Genomic DNA, 19,348 nt, shown 5'->3' with positions numbered 1-19,348 from the left:
GGAGCATGATTAATTCTAGATTAGCATGGTGTTAGCATAGACGTATATTTGATCTAATATTTAAAGTTTTCAGGACAGGGAATTTTTTTTTTTAAATAGTTTTATTGCATTATTACATACCACATCATATTAAGTCATTTCACTAGAGAGAAAAATGAAAAGCTGCTAAAATATTAGCATTTTATTGCCTTTGAATTGCTGTCGGATAAGAGGTTTTAATAAGGTTTGGTTGGAAACGGTAGTGTTGCTTTTGCTAGCAAATGTCTGTTGACCTACTGATTGTATTGTACTGTTTGTAAAGATTGTAAAAAATGTTAAAAATAAAAAATAAATTTTTTTATTTTTGTAGGTTTTGTGCTACAAAGATTTTCGATTGGAACTGAGCGTATAACGAGCTAATCAAGGATTTTACCACAGTACAGGTGAACACAAGCAAACAAAGCTTTATGTCACAAAAATTCTTTAATTTTTCATTGCGTTTAATGATGGTGTACGGTATGGAAGCCGAGTTTCAAACAGCCTGACAGGTTTTTACATTAAATAATACATTTATTTAGAATGTTTATTTTTTTATATAAAAAAAAAGGTACAGATGCGCATGGGCAGAAGGAAAACAGACAAAGGGAAAAAACCACCAAGGCTAGTTAAATAACTTGTGTGTATGTTTCCACAGAGGTATAAAGGAAAGATGTAAAAATGTTAAGCTAATACATTATCAAACACGACTATGTCTATTTATCCGTGGATGTGCAATGCCTGGATGACTTTTTTATTTATTTATTTTTTTCCCCCTCAAGGGCAATAGGCACTCTAATCTGGCAACCCACAAATCATTTTAATAAGAATAACAGCAAATGTAGCATAACATGCAAGAAGAGCATTTTAGTATGAAAAAAGAAAAAAAAAAAATTACCATCCATAAATCAGTCAATATGGCACATTGGACACACTCTCACAGAGAGTAAATGAAAAATTCTCACATTGGGCTAATATCCATATCTTTTGCTCTGAAGCATGCTTTTCCATTGGTCATTGCCACCATATATATATATATATATATATATATATATATATATATATATATATATATATATATATATATATATGAATAAATAAGAATATAGAATGTTTCTTGGCAAAGGGCATCCAGTTTCATACCTTTTTGTTAGCTGTACTGTGTTATAATTAACATCACATATGAAGAATCATTAAGCTAGACAAGACCACTAAACACTAACTTAGTAAGATTGGCTGGAAGGAAGGCAGTAATCTTGGAATGATACCTGACTGAATTGGTATTGTGAATATTGAATATCAAAAAGTTCAGAAATCAGTAACAGTATCATTCAGAAATGAGTGGAAAAAATATGGCCTGCTGGTCATGGAATCAGGCTCTGGAGAACATGGATGCGGTTACACGACAGTGTTTCTCTGGCGGTATGGTGGTGGAGGCAAATTTGTTCCTGGCCTCATGGCTTCAGATTCCGGAATATACTCTGGATTCTTGGTCACACTTGACCGGATACAACCATTCTGCTTCAGACTTTGTCTATAGAGGCTTGAATGGCAGCTCTGTGATGAGCTATGTAGGTTCCCTTGGGACACTTTGAGAGGAAGACTATGTTGCCAATATTCAGAGTTGTCAAAAGTCTTCCAGTACTTTTTGTCCACCAGGATCTTTCCGGGATGATTTGGTTGGGCAATGCTGCCTGAGTGGATCGGATGGCCCGAAAGCCCACTTTTACCAGCAGCTACGGACTTATGGACAAGTGGATCTACTGGACCAGGCTGGACTTGGTGGTTTACAAGGCAAGTTTGATTTGACGATACGGATTTGCTGGGATTTACATGAAAACTATAAGAATGTGGATGATGGACATTGTGACTCATTTGTTCACTTTGAGAATGATGAACTGGTGGAATTGAGAAATGAACATGTGCTCCTTGGCTGTTGTAGTGGGATCTTCCTTCTTTTGCCTGCGCAGTTAGTGGTACATGACTGATAGTCGTGCTGGCTGCTGTTGTGAGTTGTAACGTGGCAGAAACGTCACTTTTCTTCAGAATCGCTTTGTTAATATTGCCTTTGTTGTGGAAAGTATTGAGATAAACAGGTTCATTATTGTACTTCTCCTCAACCTTTGAAGGTCCATCAATTGTGCTGTGATATGCTGGGTTGTCCAGGGCCTGAATTTCCACAATTTTCCTTAGAGTAACAAAAGGGTTCTCTTCAACAGCATTCTGATGATCTAAGAAAATGAAATGACAAAAGCATCACAATTCTACCCATAGGTCCAAACCTATTCCACGATGACATTGCCTCTGGTCCAAGTAATGTACCATATTAATATACCATATATATTGCAACCAAAATATGGGATTAGGCAACCCACTGGAGCTTCCATTCCCCAGTGGGCTAGATAATAAATTTATTGCCACCTCTGAGAACACAAGAAGATTCACTCTACCTGATGAGCTGTTGTCCTTTCTGAGCGCCACATATCCGTCCTCATCAGATTTCCCCCGCTTTGTTCTCTCCGGCAGGAAGTTCGTAGGATCTGTACTGTACGACTGGCTGCTGCTGCCTCCCTCCACAAATCCAGCACTGGGCTGCTTCTTCACATTTCTTTCACTATTCTGTGAACTAAGAGCAACCTGCTGGATTCCAGTTGGAACAAATGATACCTGGGAATGTCCCCCTTCTGCTTCCTTTGAGCTATGAGGTCCATCATGATTCCTTAAATGGTCCTGTTCAATTGATAAAAAAAAAAAATAATTGAAACATTTTCTATTGGACACAGGAATGAAAATTGTTTCTGTACGTATCCTCAAAAGGTACAGGACAATTGTTCTGAAATCTCTTGCCAATAAATGAAGGTTTATTCACTTAGACTACAGCAATTTTCCAATGGTTTGAATATTAAAAAAACAACAGGTTATAATATTTATTCATTTACAGATAAAGTTACATAATAAAACATTCACAATGTCTGGTAAATTACAGTGAAGTACAAGGTGGTACCAAAAAGTTTCGGGACTCGCTCTGTTTACAAGAAAGTACTTTATTTATCTACATTTACACACTATCACCTTCAAAATAATCCCCATTGCACAGCGATACAGCGCTTCCAGCGTTCCTGACACTTCTGGAGTATGTCGTAGAAGTCTTCTTTTCAGAGTGTGTCAAGCACCTTCTGCGATTCACACTGGAACTCCACAATGGTGTCAAAATGTTGACCTTTGAGCTGGATCTTTATCTTCGGATTAGAGGCGAAGTCCACAGAAGCCAAATCTGGGGAGTAGTGTGGGTGCGGATATGAGATCATATGGATTGTTCTCTCAAGTTGCCGAATGGTTTCGAAGTTAAGTTCATTCAAGGTCTTCCTGATCTCTCGTCGTCTTGAAGCCACTCGAAAACACCTCGAACGACTCATTGAAGTATCGGCGTACGTCAAACGTATGTCTCTGTGGCTGATTTGCCCAGTTCCACCCAGCATTTAACATTTGCCCTTCGTTTTAATTTGATGTCTATGATGAAATCGCACACATGGAAACACACATGGTCAGAATAGCACCATTAGTTTCGAAAGTTTTTGATACCACCTCGTATTCAACATGTATCAGTGGAATAGTACTTAGCATCAGAGCACACACTTGTATCCTTGACGAGCAGGTTTGAGGTCCCAAAAATTGCTCAACATCCAAAAGATCTCCCCAATCCTCTTCTTCTAGGACACTCTGGAATTTGCTGTGGTTAGGACTGGGCAGCTTCATGCAGTCATCCCCCTGAGAGAAAGAGAAATCAATAAAAATGCCCAATTTTTCAGTCTCAGAAAGTCCTCAGATGGTAAAGAGGACAAAGCTACCTATTTTTCAGCAGATTCCTCACCTGGATGACTAAGTATCTCTGAGGGTCTCTCGCCATCCTGCAGAATTCCACGGCGAGATCTTTAAACCTGGGCCGATTGTCAGCATCGATCATCCAGCCTTGAGGTGGTGACACAACGTGACAACATAAGCCATGGAGTGAAGTGACTCAGTGACAGCTTTGACACATGCAGCTAAGGTGCTTTATTTGAATGCCATAACAACACCGCGGACAAAAGGTACAATCAGCCTCTGTATTAGATGTCAGTGTTTTGCTGACTCCCTGACTCGGGAATCAACTCAAATTACTGGGCTCTTGACAATAAGGACAATCTGCTTCTTAAAACTCATTTGCATGCACCACTGAGCTCTATTACCCTCACAACAAATTTCCACATCAGTAATGAAAACGCACTGTCAATTGGAATCCTTGTTAAAAGCCTTTAATTAGAACTAAAGCCGTCTATTTATGTGTATTTAAATTTTTTTTTTCTCCCAATGAAGTAGTTCAAACTAGCTCTAGTATCCTATCTTTGTTAAAGAAAGAAAGGATTTTTCCACATTTTTGGGTTGCCAGAACAACTGAAAAGCCTTGACCGAGCCTTGCTACAAAACTGCACATCATATTGAAAATCTACATGATAATATATGTACAATTATTTAGAAGACCCTGTTTCTAGAAGACCATAGTTTTTCTCAGTTGCTTTGGAGCGTTTCTCGAATCATCCTCAGTTCATCTCTCAAAACTAAGTATTTATGTCAATGAACATTTCATTCCCATTATGAAATTCTGAAGTTATAAAGTTCTTTTGTCATTGTTCACAAACAAGATCGTCAAAATGTTTAGTCGTGTTGTCAGTATGACGCTGCACAGTTTCAGGATTTCTTGATATAAACTACTGGTTGGATTCTAATGATTGAAAATGCACAAAGTTGAATTTCTTCGGTGCGGCATCTATGAATATCCTTGTTTCAGAGAACTGGTTGATCATTGGTTGATCCGATGCCGTTCACTCGCATTCATAAGTGAAATTCGAGATTCATCTGCAAAATTCAAAAAACATTTACCAAAAAATTAAAGTTTAATAAAAATTTCAAATGACAGATTCCGACAACTGGTTTAACCATTTTGCATTCAATGACTTATGAAATGAACTGATGCTGAGATGTTTTGAGGGTGAAAACTATTCAGGTGAAACCAGTATTATATATTAAGATCAACAGGAACATAAGCAACTGATGAAGGAAACAGCAAACAATCGATTAAATGATGTACCAAATGTTTGCAATTTGATCAAAGCAATGACAAATGTTCTTTTGATGTGCGCCAGTGACTGAATTACCTAGAGGTTGAACAAGGAGTTTTGAGAATTTCATTTCTGATCTGAGAAACGCTCCAAAGCGACTGAGAAAAACTGTATTCAAAGGACATTCCTTACTAAAAAGCATCATGGGCACCAAGAAACCATCACAAGTTCTGAAAAAGTCTCAATTATATTTTGATTTATTTTTTTAAATCCATAATAAAAATTTTAAAGTTAAGGATATGTCAAAAAATGTCAACTAAGGATAACATTAGTCAAGAAAGCACTCATAATGCCAAGGGGAACCCCTGCCACCAACTGCTAAGGCAAAGAATTGAACTATGAACTGTGTTCTGGCATTGCCCAACAAAGACTGGGAAAGTGGTCAGATGCAAAATTGTTTGAAAAAAAATAGAGTAAAAACCTTGAAAAAAAGCTATGCTAGTCTTCAAAAGACTAAGGGGGAAGATGTTGAACCTGGGTATCCTGACAGAACTGTACTTGCCTGGGTCAAAAGCAATGTTGAAATGGTCTAGTAATAACTCTAGTAAAAACTTTTGCAAGACATGAAAAACGATGTTGACAATCTGGTTTGACAGAGCCTGAGTGATAATGTCAAGCATATATAAGGGTATAATTATATTTCAAGAGCACGTATGTAAGGAAATTAAATGCACAAAGGTGTAAATTTGGTGTTATTTCGTAATCCAGGAACTCATGACTCACATTTAACCATGACAATGTAGACATCGATGGTGCATATAGGGGGTTGAGGCAGACGTTCTCCTTTCTCCAGGATATTGGGGATTTCACAAGCTGGAATCCCATCATATGGCTTTCCTCCAAATGTCATCAGCTCCCAGATAGTCACCCCTGCAAAAAGGAAATTGGTTAGATGTCTTTAAAATAATGGACAGAAGGGCCATTGATATAGTTTGCAATTGTGGGTGTTACTCTCTTACCGTAGCTCCAGACGTCGCTCTGGTGTGTAAATTTTCTATAGTGAATGCACTCCAATGCCATCCACTTGGTGGGCATGAGAAAAAGAAAAATGAGAACATTATCATACAAATAGAAAAAAGGTTTAATAAATGTATCTGCGCAAGTCAGAGCAAGAGTTTCCTTTTCTTGAGTCTGACCTTGTTTCCGTCTCCATTGTGCTGCTTTTCATCAGCATCCAGAAGGTGTGCGAGGCCAAAGTCAGTGATCTTTATGTGGTTGGAAGATTTCACCAAAATATTACGAGCAGCCAAGTTTCTGTGGACCAGTCGCCTCTCCTCCAAGTACATCATGCCCTGTTAGAAGTCACAGAAATGTGGCATATTAAATGGTCCATTTTTGTAAGAAATTACAAATAACTTTTTAAATATTCTCTTCATTCTCATGAAATAATTCCACAGCCGTGTTATACATTAACACAGCCGGAATATACATTAGAGCACTAAGAAGTTGAACAAATTTGACCAGATGTTCCCAAAGTAACAATGGATTGACAATATTTTAATCATAGCGATATGACAAAATTGTAAAGAAAATAGCAGCATATGCTCCGCCCTCCACTTGCAAACCGCGCCCACTGCCACATATTAACACGTTTTGTTACGTAGTGCTCTGTTGTCCCAAATTACAGCTTTGGAATAGGAATCCCTAGCAATCAAGCATCTTACATTACCATGTCGGCGATTTCATCATGGACAGCAAGTTGGAACAAAGAGCAAACTTGCAATTCTGCATTAAACTGGGCAAATCTGCCACAGAGACGGTTGACATGACATACGTTTTTCATACATATGCTGCACTGAGTCGTTTAAGGTGTTTCGAGAGCGTAAGAACATCACTGGAAGATGACAAGAGATTACCGTCAATGAGCTCAACCCCGAAAATGTCGAAACTATTCAGCAACTTGTGCATAATGATTGGTGGAGTGGTAGCTCCAGCGGTTAAGGCACTGGGTTACTGTTCGAAAAGGCGGGGGTTTAAGCCCCGGTATTGCCAAGCTGCCACTCTTGGTCCCTTGAGCAAGGCCCTTAACCCTCTATGCTCCAGGGGCACCGTATCATGGCTGACCCTGTGCTCTGACCCCAGCTTCTAAGCAAGCTGGGATATGCGAAGAACAAATTTCACTGTGCTGTAATGTATATGTGACAAATAAAGGCTATTCTATTCTATTCTATTCTATTCTATTCTATAATGATCGTCGGAGAAGAGAAGATTTCCAGGACACATTCCAGAAGTGGCAGGAGCGCTCTATTGCTGTGCAATGGGACTATTTTGAAGGTTAGAGTGTGTAAATGTAGATAAATAAAGTATTATCCTGTTAACCGAGCGAGTCTCGAAACCTTTCGATACCACCTCGTATGCTTTTACACTTTGTGTTTAATTTACCTTTCAGATAAACCTGAGGGGTGGGGGTTTGTACTCCATATCCAGGAAATAACTGGCACATATGTTTACAAAATTCTAGTTTAGTTTCTTAGCAATAAGCTGCCAAAGTAAAAGTCAAGCTGTCAAGCTGGTAGATCATCTCTGCCAGCTGGTACGTTCTGGTAAAGCACTAGATCCTAAATTATTCAAATGTTCACCGATATTATACACAATTGCAAACAATAAGGCAATAAAGTCTGGTTAGTTAAGCCATAAGAAAGATGAAAAAACAAGCAATACTGTTCTATACTGTTTAAGACCCAGAACATATGTTGCTCAAGTAGATCAAGGTAATCTGGGATTCTGAGGTTCAAGAGATGCAGATCTACCAGTTTTAAGTGTTTGGGCAGCTGGTAGCTACTCAGTAATGCAAAAGATTTACAGCCAAACGAAAAAAAAAGCAAATACCCAGATTATAACCGGTCACAGACTTCAACAAGCCTTTCCAGTTGAGGATGTACATCATCTGAACCTGAGCACACTTCATTCTCAGACTGCCATATTACAAACTACTCCATCCTACCATCCCATTGCTTTTTATAAACCCAAACAACAAGCTGCAAAGCACAGTCCAGACTTTAATATTCTCATCCGGAGATTCCAGCTCTACCAAGGGATCCCCTGTCATTCCCATGCCAACAGTTTGGTATGATCTCTCCTGCAGGTTCTTGATCAGCAGAGTTCTTTTGGTTTGTCTTTCCCGGGCTTGAACACTAAAATAGGATGCCTGCTAAAGATGTTGCTTCTTATCCTAACAATGCTGCAGCATTACGGAACCTGTGGCACCTCTTGACCTTTTTGTTTTTTATTCATCATTTATTCATTGACAGTGAATCACACAAAATGTGCTAATGGAAGCAGTCTTACCTTAGCAATCTGCACACACCAGTTGAGCAGTAGCTGGGAGCCGATATTGTCCTTGTGCTCATGAAGGTAGTCCAACATGCAACCATGAGGCATAAGCTGGCTCACTAGATGTACACTCGGGCTCATACACACCCCCAGCAGTCTAACCACATGGGGGTGATCCAGGCTGGACATCAACAGTACCATCTGTTCATATGGAGATGGGAAACACGTTTCATTGAACAATCGTGCTGCCGATATTGCCATTTAAACACCTTGGGTGAAATACTGCTTTACTATGGGATTCAGCATAATCCTATCCTCAGGGTTTGTGAAAAAACCAGAACCAATTCCCAAAGAAAGCACTCTGGATTAGATGCCAGTCTATTATGGGCTAATATCTGAAATTTACTTGTCAAATTCAAAATAATGGTGGTATGATTTAAAAGAAAGTCAGGGCTTTTTTTAAAAGAACATTTTGTACTTAATCTATTCTCAGTAATTGGCTTGTGATTGAACTGTTATCCATAAATTATGGATGGATTTTTATGCAATGTTTGTATCATGGATAGCTGTACACAACAGCAGGCAGACACATTATGAAGCCCTGAAGGCATAAGGGAAGTGTGTATGTTGGGGGGGGCACTACTTACTCATGCTCCTGAGCTATTCACATTCAAATCAGCTGACAGTATCTATCCCTGTATGTAGTTTAACACGACGCCGATGACTTGAAATTTACATTTTCACATGCTGACATGCGCTTATTTACCCATATTTATTTAAGGAACATTCTGCGATTTTTAGCACCCTCTACTGCCTGGAAATTCAAACTGCAACAAAAAAGATTCGCGAGCCCTCCCTATTCCCCGACTGTTTACAAGAAACCAATGTGTAATTGCGCTTCTAAATGATGAATAAAATGAAACGAAGAAATTGAAACACTGATTTACAATTTGGATCCGCATTTGTCTTCCTCGAATGCCATCTCAAATATGAATCAAAATCACTAAAGGAGTGAGAATCAATTAAATGTGAACTCACATCCATAAACTTTGCGTTGGCTTTCGGTCCTGTCGTTTCACTGAGGACTTTTACTGCCACTGGGATTTTCACACTTTCCCCTTCGGGGATCCAGATGCCCTGACAGAGGGGAAAAAAAAAAAAAAAACGCATAGCTTGCATGATACAAGCAGCATGAATATACTCTCAGTGATTATACGCGTGCATGAAATATTTACCTTGTAGACCGTACTGAAGGTTCCGGATCCAAGGATTTTAACCCTCTTGAGTTCAGTTTCTTTCAGTAATCGCAGCTGAACCTGATTTATTCCAGTTCCACTAGTTGTAAGAGGCTCCAGAAGCTGATCAACAAACAGATCCCTGATCGATTATTAAAATAACACCCTCATATACCCTCTCTACAACAATATACACATAAAAGCAGATCCTAGATCAGTTATTACAATAAGAAACCTCCAAGAAATGCTGTCCTCTTCTCACCTCGGTATCCAGGAAGCGACGCAGAGCTCTTTTCTTTTTGATTCTCTGGCGTCTGATAAAAATTGCTAACCCGAGGGCAATGATGACTACCAAAAATACTCCAACTATCATTCCAGCTATAATCAAAGGAGTACTGAAAAAAAGAAAAAATGTTTGAGATAATGAAAACGGTCAAATTGTACTTGGAAGAGAAAAAGCAAACAGGAATGCTCGCGTGAAAGTCTAGATTGACACGAAGTTAAACTATTCATTTGGCGCTTATCATCATACAGTAAAACCATCTGCAACAACAAAATGCCTGAGACGTATCGCACCTGTCCAGAAATCCAATGCACTCCTGGATGTGGGACCCAGTGCACCTGTAAGAAAAAGTCAGCAATCAATCAATCCAACCAAACCAAATTTGACCTGATGATGGTGCCTTTGCAGCACACGCCTAAATTCGGTAAAGAAAATAAGTTTATTTGACCCTCCCCAATCAGTGTTTGATCCAAACTTTTTAGCAGACAGGTCCCTTCTCACCACCATCACCAATGGCATGCTCATTGGAAATAAACGTATGTTCTGTCAATTTAAAAAATATATCCATAATGTATTTATTTCTGGAAAGCTGATTTGGACAAGGTCCACTGTTAAAAGTACTGTACAAATAAAGTTGAATTGAATTGCACAAGAAGAAGAAGAAATAGATTACCAATAAAGTGTCTATGCACCTCCAGTGCTTGGCCCCCTCAATAAAAACTATAATATTCTCAGTTTTACAGTAAATCCTCTTGTCCCATAAAGCGCAGTAACTGTAATAAGAGTTACCCCTGGGTGCAGTTGGGGTGGCAGGGTCGGCACTCGTTGTTGGCTTCCGCGTATTTGAAGATAAAGCTGTCAGCTCCCTGTAGGCCATTAGGACATTTCTCCACACAGTTAGGGCCGTCTTTAAGATGAACGCACTTCATACAGTGATCCGGACCCTGAAGGGAAGAATGTCAGGTTCACGTAAAAAAAGAATAACAATAAATGGATAGAAAGTGGCAATAAACTTCCACAGGCGGTATTGAATTCTCTCTAGTGCAGCATTCTGGGTTAATTTTATAGTAAGGAGAATTTGTAGCTCAGTGGTACCTCAGTGCTGTTTCCTTGGTTAGTTTTGTAGTCAGGAATGTGGTAGCTTGGTGGTACCTCAGTGCTGTGTTAGTGGTTAGTTTTATGGTGGGGAGAAGTGGTAGTTCAGTGGAACCTTAGTGCTGCATTCTTGGCTGTTGTTATAGTGAGGAGAATCTGTAGCTCAGTGGTACCTCATTGCTGTTTCCTTGTTTAGTTTTTTAGTCAGGAATATGGTAGCTTGGTGGTACCTCAGTGGTACCTCAGTGCTGTTTCCTTGTTTAGTTTTTTAGTCAGGAATATGGTAGCTTGGTGGTACCTCAGTGGTACCTCAGTGCTGTTTCCTTGGTTAGTTTTGTAGTCAGGAATGTGGTAGCTTGGTGGTACCTCAGTGCTGTGTTAGTGGTTAGTTTTATGGTGGGGAGAAGTGGTAGCTCAGTGGTACCTCATTGCTGCATTCTTGGCTAATTTTCTAGTGTGGAGAATTTGTAGCTCAGTGGTACAATAAGTGCTGTTTCCTTGGCGAGTTTTATAGTAGCGGAAGTGGTAGTGCAGTGGTTGGACCTTGGTTAAAAAGGTCACGATACTTCTGAGCCTCTGGCTAAGGCCCTTGACTTTCAATTGCTTACTTTTATTCAAAATAAGAGAGTCACTCAAAATAAGGATGGTTGCTAAATGCCAGAAATGTAAATGTTTGCCAGAAATGTTACAGGTTTTAGACAAATAAATTGCCAAATATGAACTAGAAAGAACTGTTCAATGTTGCCTCAGTTACCCAGAAAACAAAAGAGTTTAAATATTTGCTAGTAATTATTCTTGAGGTTTAAAAAGGGCAAAATAAATCAGTGCTGATTTAAAAAAAAAATAATAATAAGTTTATTTACTGAGCTTAAGATTTTAAGATTCTTGCCAAAAAAAACCCAGCTTTGAAATTGGATTCATAATGCAGTCAAGCTTGTGAATAAGTAATATCAGCTTTTCTCCCAACAGCCTGACGTGTTTTCTTACTGGTCCGTGGCATGTCAGGGTTTTGTCTCCAGTTTTCTGGCACTGGCTGTCACATTCCATGCAAGTTGACCCGTTGATGAACTCACGAACATCTCTAACACACACAAAAATAAAAATAACCATGTATGATCATATAATCATCATAGCATAAAATAACTCAATACAATTCAAAACAAGCACCTTAGCAGGTGACATTCGAACAAGAAATGCATTTTTGTTTTCATTCATGCTAGCTTTGGCTACCATTTCCATACAACTACGAACTGAATGCTTAATGTCTAGGGATGTTAAAGTGCTAAGTGCTCAGTACTCGCTCAACTGAACTGATCTGAACTGATATTTTCAGGTCTACCTCTGCCAGGGTGGTTCCACTAGTTTAGAGTAAAGTGAACACACTCACCCGTGGTAGAGGTTGCAAGACTTTACACACGTCCTGCCACGGCTGTAGTGCCTACAGGATACACACTGGTCAGGACCGGGACCCCAACATCCTGCTTCTGAACACAGCTTATCACACACACGTTGCTCTGTGACTGTAAAACACACACACACACACACACACACACACACACACACACACCACAACTTGTAATGTAAATAATGCTCTTATGCATTCATATAGTTATATATATTGATATCACGCTATCATTCTATTTGTCGTTAAGAGCCCAAATCAGCTCTATGAAGATATGCTTTATATGTGTTAGAGTGGAAGCTGCTGCATCCTAGACCTTCTGACATCACCTACAGCAGTACCTGACTTTACCAAAGCTCTTATGCCTGAATGAGCACAGGAACATTTTCCCAGAACATTTGAGGTTATTTTAAGGGCAAATTGGAACTGAATATGGAATAGAACATATAAAGTATCTCACAAACGTGAGTACACCGCTCACATATCCAACATAACGACCCCAAACAAACCACCAAGATGAACGTGAAGGCAATAAATTGGCCACGTATGTCTCCAGACCTGAAACCTTTTAAGACCATGTGGGGATCCTCAAGCCGAAGGTGGAGAAGCGCCACGTGTCCAACATCCAGCAGCTCCGTGATGTCATTATGGAGGAGTGGATGAGGATCCCAGCAACAACCTGTGCAGCTCTGGTGAATTCCATACCCAGAAGGATAAATGAAGTGCTGGATATCGATATACAAAATATTCACACTTTGGACACAGTTTCGACACGTTCACTTGGGGTGTACTCACTTTTGTTGCCCGCTATTTATTTACTGCTCTACAAGCTGAGTATCGACTCTAAAATATATCCATGTTTCATTTCTATAGCATTGTCCCTCGAGAAGACTAAAATGGTGATGTGAGGGGTGTACTTACTTTTGTAAGACACTGTATACACGTGAATTAAATTAAATATATTATAATTCAATGGAATTAAATATATAAATTACATTTAATACAATTTAATATATTAAATGGAATTACATTTAATATATTTATTAAATGTATTATATGAAGTTAATTTGATATATTTGAATTTAATGTAAATTAAAGGATTCAAATTATTCCTTTTTTCTTTTATAAATATGGAGTTTCCGGAAGCTTCCTCCAGCAGAGAGACAATATAATTCTGCTGAACTGACTGGCTTCAATACACAAACACACAATACCCTGTCGTTTGTGCAAAAGCACACACTTCCTGTGATCCGTCCTACACACACTCACACACACACACACACACACACACACACACACACACACACACACAGCAACGGACACACACTAATGTAATACACACTAATAAACTAAGACGCTGCGGAGCTCAGGACTGTCGCTGAAGTCAATAACGTGTTTTATCCCACACTCGTCTCCCTGAGAGCTGACTGCCAGCCGCCTGTCTTCAGCCCTAGTGGGTTTCAGTCTGTGTGTCTGTGTGTGTGTGTGTGTGTGTGTGTGTGTGTGTGTGTGTGTGTGTGTGTGTGTGTGTGTGTGTGTGTTTGCTCGATCGCATTTACTTATTATGTGAATCTATAAATCTCTAAATTACCCTAAACAGCGTTTCTCTACAACACTGATCCCAAAAGTTTATGTACCACTGCTTCTTTCTGAACATCCCATTCCACATTTACTTCCCATTTCCTGTTATAAAAGCCTTCACTCTTCTGGGAAGATGTTCCACTGCATTTGGAAGTGTGCATGTGGACATTTGTGTAAGATTTCATTCAGATACAAGGGTGTTGGGAAGGTGAGGTACTGGTGTAGGTGAGGTCAAGAGGCCTGGGGTGCATTCAGCGTTCGCATTCGTCCTGTATAACAGGGTTAGAGCTCTAGAGCAGGAGATCTTCCACTGGAGCAGGTTTGGAGCAGCTTCTATTTCATGAAAAACCACATGATGATAAACAATTCATAAGAAATTCTCAGTCTCTAAACCTCAGTTGCTATAACACATAAAAAAAAAACCACTAGTCCACAGATTGGGGATTATAAAAAAAAAAAAAAAAAATCAATTCCAAAATGTAAATTAATTAATTAATTGTACAAGCAAACAAGCAAAATAATAAAATATCTTTAGCAATTATTCGAATGAAACCTGAAAAAAAAAACCCTCACCTTGTGATCTTTATCATCATTATTACAGAGATTATCTATGAGATCAGTCTCAATCAAATTCTTCCATTTAGTCACGTTATATCAAGACGCTTCGTATGACACAGGATGCATTTATTATTTATTTATATATTTTTCAAAGAAAAAACATTCGTCCAGGATTAACACCCCTTCCCTGTCGAAAGAAAAGAAAAGAAGCGGAGTGGGGGGCGGTGTTAGGCGGAGGTGTGTTGCATGAAATACAGATGATAATTTATGATGGATTGAATTTAATGTATGTCTTCTGATGATGAATTCTGAATATATTTATTTATGGATGGATGGATGGATGGATGGATGGATAACCAGTCGAACCATTAAATTGGAGTAAATATTTCTCAGTTCACCGCTGCGAACTAAAACATTCCAACAGAGCCCCCTAGTGGAGCAGGTTGCTATCACAGGGTAGGTCATTCTAAGAAGGTTTTTTTAATTGTATTTTATTTATTTATTATTCTTTTGTTCTTTATGGCCTAAAAAGCACGTTCACGTGGTCATATATTCTGTTTATGTTGCCCGTAATTTCTTAACGACTCCAGTGGTCCAAGCACCAGAGACCAAAACTAATGAATGCCATTTTTCTTACAGTTTCTGTTGAAAGTATAAAGTGAACCTCGACTCACCGCACTGTTGCGCCTCCTTGTTGTTGTTCAGCAGCGCTCTCTGACCCGCCGAGCGGAAAAACCTCGTCCAGTTGAGCGTGTGATAGAAACACAGCTGGCTGTTGTTGCTGATGTAGACGTTCCCGGCGCTGATCTCCAGCAGAGACTGGAAGCCCAGTGATGTGATCCAACGCTGCTTCAGGATCAGGAGAGATATACCACTGTGGGACGAGATGAATCGGGTGTGAGGAAGGTGCATGAGTGTGAATTTTTTATAGCATTTCAACTTTTGAAAGAAAATTCAGCTCAGGTGTTTTTCAAAGAAGGAAAGGAGTGAATCTTGATGCCAGAACACGTATTTGCTTTAAAGAAAAACATAAATATGGGTTTTTATATTCACAGGTACGCTTTTAACCAGCACCATTTCTTTCAATGAGGTTCTGATGAATCACTGAAATCTATTATTAGAAGTGTTTACCTGAGTAAGAAAAAATAAAAGTGACAAGAGAAACAGCATTAAATAAATAAATAAATAAATAAATAAATAAATAAATAAATAAATAAATAAATAGCAGACTTTGTCCCATTTATAAAAAAAAAAAAAAAAAAAAAAAAAAGAAAAGACTTAAAAACAGAAAAAACCTTTGGAAATATAGTTAAATAAATACAAATAAATAAATAAATACATTTAAATATTTAAATAAAATATAAATAAAATAAATAAAAATTAGAAATAATTTAATTTAATTCCAATTACTTAAAGGACAGAAAAGAAAAAAAACATCGGGAACACAGACAGACAGACAGACAGACAGACAGACAGACAGACAGACAGACAGACAGACAGACAGATAGATAGATAGATAGATAGATAGATAGATAGATAGATAGATAGATAGATAGATAGAAACAGACAGACAGACAGACAGACAGACAGACAGACAGACAGATAGATAGAAACAGACAGACAGACAGACAGACAGACAGACAGACAGACAGACAGACAGACAGATAGATAGATAGATAGAAACAGACAGACAGACAGACAGACAGACAGACAGACAGACAGACAGACAGACAGACAGACAGACAGATAGATAGATAGATAGATAGATAGATAGATAGATAGATAGATAGATAGATAGATAGATAGATAGATAGATAGATAGATAGATAGATAGATAGAGATTACAATATTATTTATTTCTAGTTAGACTTTGGAATGTCCAAAAAACTATTTATTTATTTATTTATTTATTTATGGGTTTTTTTATTTTGCAAACTTATGCACACATACATTATGTTTAGTAGGGTCTTACCTATAAAGGGTCCTCCCCCCGATCGTAGCAAGGTTAGAAAATACACTGAAATCCGTCATGTTCTCGGGCCAGGACTGGATATTCAAGAACCCTGAAACAGGAAGATGGGCATCATATCAGGGTGGGGTTTTTTTTCTAAATCATAGACGTGAGTAGGGGAATGTTGGAAATGTTGGGAATGTTGGGAAAACTTGAACAATAGAAGGTGTGAAGGTGGCAGTGGTGGAGATGAAGGTAATGGAGGTGGTGAAGGTAGCATGGGTGGAGGTGAAGGGGGTCGATGTGTGAAGATGGAGTTGACAAAGTTATCTGGTGAAAAATGTGAAGGTGGTGCAGTTGGTGAAGGTGAATGTCATGAGGGTGACAGCGATGGAGGTTGTGGAGGTGACAAGGGTGCAGAAGATGGAGATGATGGAGGTGGTGAGGGTAATAGTGGTGGAAGTGGCACAGGAAGAGGTGCATGAGGTAGGTGTGGTAAAGATGGAGGTGAAAGAGGTGGCAAGGGTAAAGCTGATGGAGGTGATGGAGGGGGGGAAGTTGGCAGAGTTGAAGGAGCTGGATGTGGTGGGGGTGAAGGTGTTGGAGGTGACTGGGGTAAAAGAAGTTTGGGGTGGAAGAGCTGGCAAGTGTGAAGGTGGTGGAGGTGAAGGAGCTTAATGTGGGGGGCATAGAGGTAATAGTGGTGACTGGGGGTAAAGGAGTTGGAGGTGGAAGAGGTGGCCAGGGTGAAGGTGTTGGAGGTGATGGAGGGTGTGAAGGTGGTGGAGGTGAAGGAGCTGAGTGTGGGGGGGGTGGAGGTGGTAGTGGTGACTGGGGGTAAAGTAGTTGGAGGTGAACGAGGTGACCAGGGTGAAGATGGTGGAGGTGATGGAGGGGGAGGGGTGGAAGGGTCTCAGACTCCAAAAGTGACAGCATGTGAACAAAATCTACATAAAATCCTGCATGGTGAAATATCTGTAGTTGTGTGTAACCTAAAGAAGATGTCGTGTGATGATGCTGTGTGTAGCATGATCTAGTTGTGTGTAGCGTGAAGATGACGTTGTGTGTAGCTTGATGATGGGTGTAGTGTGATGAAGTTGTGTGTAGCGTGATGATGCTGTGTGTAGCGTGATGATGCTGTGTGTAGCATGATCTAGTTGTGTGTAGCGTGAAGATGATGTTGTGTGTAGCTTGATGATGGGTGTAGTGTGATGAAGTTGTGTGTAGCGTGATGATGTTGTGTGTAGTGTGATGATGTTGTGTGTAGCATGATGATGCTGTGTGTAGCGTGATGTAGTTGTGTGTAGCGTGAAGATGATGTTGTGTGTAGCGTGATGATGTGTGTAGTGTGATGATGTTGTGTGTAGCGTGATGATGCTGTGTGTAGCGTGATGTAGTTGTGTGTAGCGTGAAGATGATGTGTGTAGCGTGATGATGTGTGTAGTGTGATGAAGTTGTGTGTAGCGTGATGATGTTGTGTGTAGCGTGATGATGTTGTGTGTAGCGTGAAGATGATGTTGTGTGTAGCGTGATGTAGTTGTGTGTAGCGTGAAGATGATGTTGTGTGTAGCGTGATGATGTGTGTAGTGTGATGAATTTGTGTGTAGCGTGATGTAGTTGTGTGTAGCGTGAAGATGATGTTGTGTGAACGTGATGTAGTTGTGTGTAGCGTGAAGATGATGTTGTGTGTAGCGTGATGATGTGTGTAGTGTGATGTAGTTGTGTGTAGCGTGAAGATGATGTTGTGTGTAGCGTGATGATGTTGTGTGTAGTGTGATGTAGTTGTGTGTAGCGTGAAGATGATGTTGTGTGTAGCGTGATGATGTTGTGTGTAGTGTGATGTAGTTGTGTGTAGCGTGAAGATGATGTTGTGTGTAGCGTGATGATGTTGTGTGTAGCGTGATGATGTTGTGTGTAGCACGATGGTGTTGTGTGTAGCGTGATGATGTTGTGTGTAGTGTGATGTAGTTGTGTGTAGCGTGAAGATGATGTTGTGTGTAGCGTGATGATGTTGTGTGTAGCGTGATGATGTTGTGTGTAGCACGATGGTGTTGTGTGTAGCACGATGGTGATGATGTTGTGTGTAGCACGATGGTGATGATGTTGTGTGTAGCACGATGGTGTTGTGTGTAGCACGATGGTGATGATGTTGTGTGTAGCACGATGGTGATGATGTTGTGTGTAGCACGATGGTGTTGTGTGATGTTGATGCCACTGTCTGGGCCTCGAAGTGACAAAAAGCTTTAATATCATACTTGTGTTATTGTTTTGTGAGTTGCTGCATTTAATCACCACGGCGTTGTGCGACTGTGCGCTCGGTTTTAAGGACGTTTTTATAACAATGATTATTACATCGCCAATTTTCTCTCAATATTACTCTCCAGACTGCAATCTCTCTCTCTCTCTCTCTCTCTCTCTCTCTCTCTCTCTCTCTCTATCTCTCTCTATCTCTCTAAAACTCGCCATACTTTTATCCCTTTGTTTCTCTTTCTCTCTTTATTTCTTTTTTTTTCTAAAACTCTCTCTCTCTCTCTCTCTCTCTCTCTCTCTCTCCCTTTCTCCCTCTCTCTCTCCCTCTCTATCTCTCTCTATCTCTCTAAAACTCGCCATACTTTTATCCCTTTGTTTCTCTTTCTCTCTTTATTTCTTTTTTTTTCTAAAACTCTCTCTCTCTCTCTCTCTCTCTCTCTCTCTCTCTCTCTCTCTCTCTCTCTCTCTTCTCTAAAACTTGCCATACTTTTATCCCTTTGTTTCTCTTTCTTTATTTATTTCTTTTTTTTTCTAAAACTCTCTCGCTCT

The 19,348-nt window shown here is 39.5% G+C and overlaps 1 protein-coding gene across 1 annotated transcript in view; it reads right to left on the bottom strand.

Moving 5' to 3' along the window:
* Nucleotides 1–1,102: 1,102 nt before the first annotated feature.
* LOC310715537 (receptor tyrosine-protein kinase erbB-4-like) overlaps nucleotides 1,103–19,348 on the bottom strand; it is an 84,400-nt gene continuing 66,154 nt past the window's right edge. Inside the window, exons 11-27 of the mRNA XM_083522020.1 lie at nucleotides 16,571–16,661; nucleotides 15,273–15,472; nucleotides 12,445–12,577; nucleotides 12,045–12,138; nucleotides 10,752–10,906; nucleotides 10,256–10,300; nucleotides 9,942–10,074; nucleotides 9,680–9,802; nucleotides 9,483–9,581; nucleotides 8,460–8,645; nucleotides 6,308–6,463; nucleotides 6,131–6,194; nucleotides 5,895–6,041; nucleotides 3,887–3,984; nucleotides 3,652–3,783; nucleotides 2,466–2,745; nucleotides 1,103–2,246 (exon numbers count right to left, since the gene is read on the bottom strand). Of these exons, the coding sequence (XP_083378146.1) occupies nucleotides 1,414–2,246; nucleotides 2,466–2,745; nucleotides 3,652–3,783; nucleotides 3,887–3,984; nucleotides 5,895–6,041; nucleotides 6,131–6,194; nucleotides 6,308–6,463; nucleotides 8,460–8,645; nucleotides 9,483–9,581; nucleotides 9,680–9,802; nucleotides 9,942–10,074; nucleotides 10,256–10,300; nucleotides 10,752–10,906; nucleotides 12,045–12,138; nucleotides 12,445–12,577; nucleotides 15,273–15,472; nucleotides 16,571–16,661 (2,969 nt within the window). The 3' untranslated portion in view covers nucleotides 1,103–1,413. The remainder of the gene's footprint in view (nucleotides 2,247–2,465; nucleotides 2,746–3,651; nucleotides 3,784–3,886; nucleotides 3,985–5,894; nucleotides 6,042–6,130; nucleotides 6,195–6,307; nucleotides 6,464–8,459; nucleotides 8,646–9,482; nucleotides 9,582–9,679; nucleotides 9,803–9,941; nucleotides 10,075–10,255; nucleotides 10,301–10,751; nucleotides 10,907–12,044; nucleotides 12,139–12,444; nucleotides 12,578–15,272; nucleotides 15,473–16,570; nucleotides 16,662–19,348) is intronic.

Source organism: Silurus aristotelis (genome assembly GCF_946808225.1).
Source record: "Silurus aristotelis genome assembly, chromosome: 20".
In the NCBI taxonomy this organism is placed as follows: Eukaryota; Metazoa; Chordata; class Actinopteri; order Siluriformes; family Siluridae; genus Silurus; species Silurus aristotelis.
This window is presented reverse-complemented; position numbering and strand designations above follow the sequence as displayed.